The sequence below is a fragment of the Eretmochelys imbricata genome, chromosome 1 (assembly GCF_965152235.1).
Source record: "Eretmochelys imbricata isolate rEreImb1 chromosome 1, rEreImb1.hap1, whole genome shotgun sequence".
Taxonomy (NCBI): domain Eukaryota; kingdom Metazoa; phylum Chordata; order Testudines; family Cheloniidae; genus Eretmochelys; species Eretmochelys imbricata.
In genome coordinates, this window is record NC_135572.1 from 83,321,219 (window position 1) to 83,323,844 (window position 2,626).

General features: G+C 62.0%; 1 protein-coding gene across 2 annotated transcripts; it reads right to left on the bottom strand.

The window, feature by feature from the left end:
• Positions 1–223: 223 nt before the first annotated feature.
• POU4F1 (POU class 4 homeobox 1) lies at positions 224–2,187 on the bottom strand. Of its 2 annotated transcripts, XM_077806970.1 has the most exons (3): positions 2,065–2,187; positions 979–1,246; positions 224–906 (listed from the first exon to the last, which is right to left on the bottom strand). In XM_077806970.1, the coding sequence occupies exons 1-3, from the start codon at positions 2,185–2,187 to the stop codon at positions 224–226; spliced, it is 1,074 nt and encodes a 357-aa protein (XP_077663096.1). The 2 variants fall into 2 exon arrangements, with proteins under 2 accessions (XP_077663096.1, XP_077663090.1); XM_077806964.1 differs by having other exon boundaries at positions 224–1,246.
• Between the last annotated feature and the right edge of the window lie 439 nt (positions 2,188–2,626).

Here is a 2,626-nt window from a genome sequence, read left to right on the forward strand (position 1 = left end):
CCTTGGTCCCCAGGAGATTTTGAGAGTGTCTCTGGTCAAACAAGAAGTCCACTGGTTCCTCCAGCCCGCTCGTCCTTTCCACAATCTCCCCTCCCACTCGCACCCCGCCCCCCGCAATCTCCCTCCCTTCACTCCCAGCCCCCCAACAGTCCCCCCCTCGGTCCCCTCCCTTGGCCCACACTCCAGGGGATGGAAACTTGGCGCGTTGGTTTTGTTGGTTTGCTTAGTAGGTGGCGGAAAATTTCATCCTTTTTTGCTTCTGTCTCTGGTTGCAAAACCAAACCCGCACCACGTTCTTTTTCAGGTCCAATTTCTCGGCGATGGCGGCGATCTTCTCGGAGGAGGGCCGGGGCTGCACGGCGAAGTACGCCTCCAGGGAGCGCTTCTCCGGGGCGGCGATGGAAGTCCGCTTGCGCTTCTTCTCGCCCCCGTTGAAGAGCTCGGGCTTGTTCATTTTCTCGCGCTGGGCGCCCTCGGCCTCCTCCAGCCAGGCCTGCAGGATGGGCTTGAGCGCGATCATGTTGTTGTGGGACAGGGTGAGCGACTCGAAGCGGCAGATGGTGCTCTGGCTCAGCGAGCCCACGCCGGGGATCTTCAGGTTGGCCAGGGCCGAGCCCACGTCGGCCTGGGTCACGCCCAGCTTGATCCGCCGCTGCTTGAAGCGCTCGGCGAAGGCCTCCAGCTCGCGGGGGTCCGTGTCCGAGTCGCAGATGGAGGCCAGCCCGGCCGCCCCCACCACCGCCGAGGCCACCTGCCCCGCCGCGCCGTGGTGAGCGGCCACCAGCCCCGGGTGGGGCAGGCCCGAGGGCATGTTCATGGCGGCCGGGTGCGACAGGTGGCCCAGGCCGTGCATGTGCGAGTGGGGGTGGGCCGAGGTGGAGATCAACCCCCCCCCGCCGCCGCCGCCTCCTCCCCCTCCACCTCCTCCGCCGCCGCCACCGCCTCCGCCCCCGCCGGCCCCTTCGTGCCCCCCGCCGCCGGCCATGAGCGCCAGCGACGGGGAGGTGATGTGGTCCAGCAGGTCCCCGGGCTCCAGCGCCTGGTGGTGATGGTGGTGGTGGTGGTGGTGGTGCGCCAGCGGCACGGTGGAGGTGGAAGTGCACGGCACGCTGTTCATGGTGTGGTAGGTGGCGTCCGGCTTGAAGGGGTGGCTCTTGCCCTGGGACACGGCGATGTCGACGGCCGCCAGAGCCTCGGCCCGGGCCAGCAGGGTCTCATCCAGGCTGGCGAAGATATTGCTCTGCAACTGCAATCGACAGAAAAGGGGGGAGCATAGGGGGGCAGAAAGGGGGGCAGAGAGGAGGGGAGTGGGATGGGAGAGAGACGCGGGAGGGGGTAAACGCCGAGGAGAGAGGGGAGGCGAAGTGGGGCAGAGAGAAGAGAGGAAAGTGGAGGGTGGGGAAAGCAGGGGCAGATGGGGGGGATATAGTGGGGGAAGACCGGGCAGGAGGGAACGGAAAGGGGGGAGCAAGGCAGGGAGGGAGGGAGAAGAGAGGGGAGCCCACAGGGGAGCCCAAGGAGAGGGGGAGTGAGGAAATGGGGGAGCCGAGAGAGGGGCGAATAAAAGGGAGAGACCCGGGAGTGGGAGTAGAAGAGAAAATAAAGAGAGGAGGAAGGTGGGAAAAAAGAGAGGAGGAAGCCGGGCAAGGAGTGGAGGAGAGCAGCAAAGAAGGGAGCAGAGAGAGGAGGGAACCAGAAAGCGGGGGGAGGGGGCAAAGAAAAAGAAAAGAAGGGAGAAGAAGAAATGGATATGTAACTCTCAGCTGGGGAATTGTGTCAAACACCAGCGCGCATACAGAACATTCCTTTCAGAGGCCGAGTCATAAAAATTAATACCGAAAGTGGAGGAAGTCGGAGACTCGTGTGAACACCGCTTTCAAAAAAGATCACAGGCGCTCAGATGATTGCAGAGGAGGACATGAAAAAAACATTAAGCGCCGCTTGTCAAAATGTGCCTCGCAGCGGTTTTTTTATTAGTGCACATACATGCAGGATACAGGGGGAGAGAGAGAGAGAGAGAAAGAGACAGAGAGAGAGAGAGAGATGCAGCGGCTTGCCCCTTACCGGCGGAGTTGGTAGACAGGCTCTTCTTATTGCTTCCGAGCTGGAGTGCAGCGAGGGGTACTTGTGTTCGGGGAGGGTGGGATGCATGGCAAAATGCGGCTGTTTGCTGTTCATGGACATCATCTTGAAGGCTTGGCATGTAAATCCACAAACACTCCTGAAGTAAGGGGAAAAGTGCTCTCCGGGCGCTCTCCTCCTGCGGGGGGATGAGGGTGCAGCGGCAGATCCCACTGCTGGTACCGCTGTTTCTTGGAGCTCCCTAGGACCGCACAGTGAGACTCCCTCCAGCCCTCTCGGTCTCACTTATCTGTCTGCTCTATCCTAGCGCTGGGCTGAGATGCGCTCCGCTTACACCTGAGCCCCACATCTCGTGGCTACGGACCCTCTCGCGAGAGCTGGGCGCTCCGGCTTTGATAGACATCAGCTGTCTCCCCCTGCCTCCTCCCCCCGCCCTCCCGCTCTCTCCCTCCCTGCGCCTTGTTGCATCTCCTTGCGCGTCTGCACGGCTAGGCGGTGCCGGAGTTTGAGAGCTGCTCTTATAATGACCACCAGGATGGAGGGA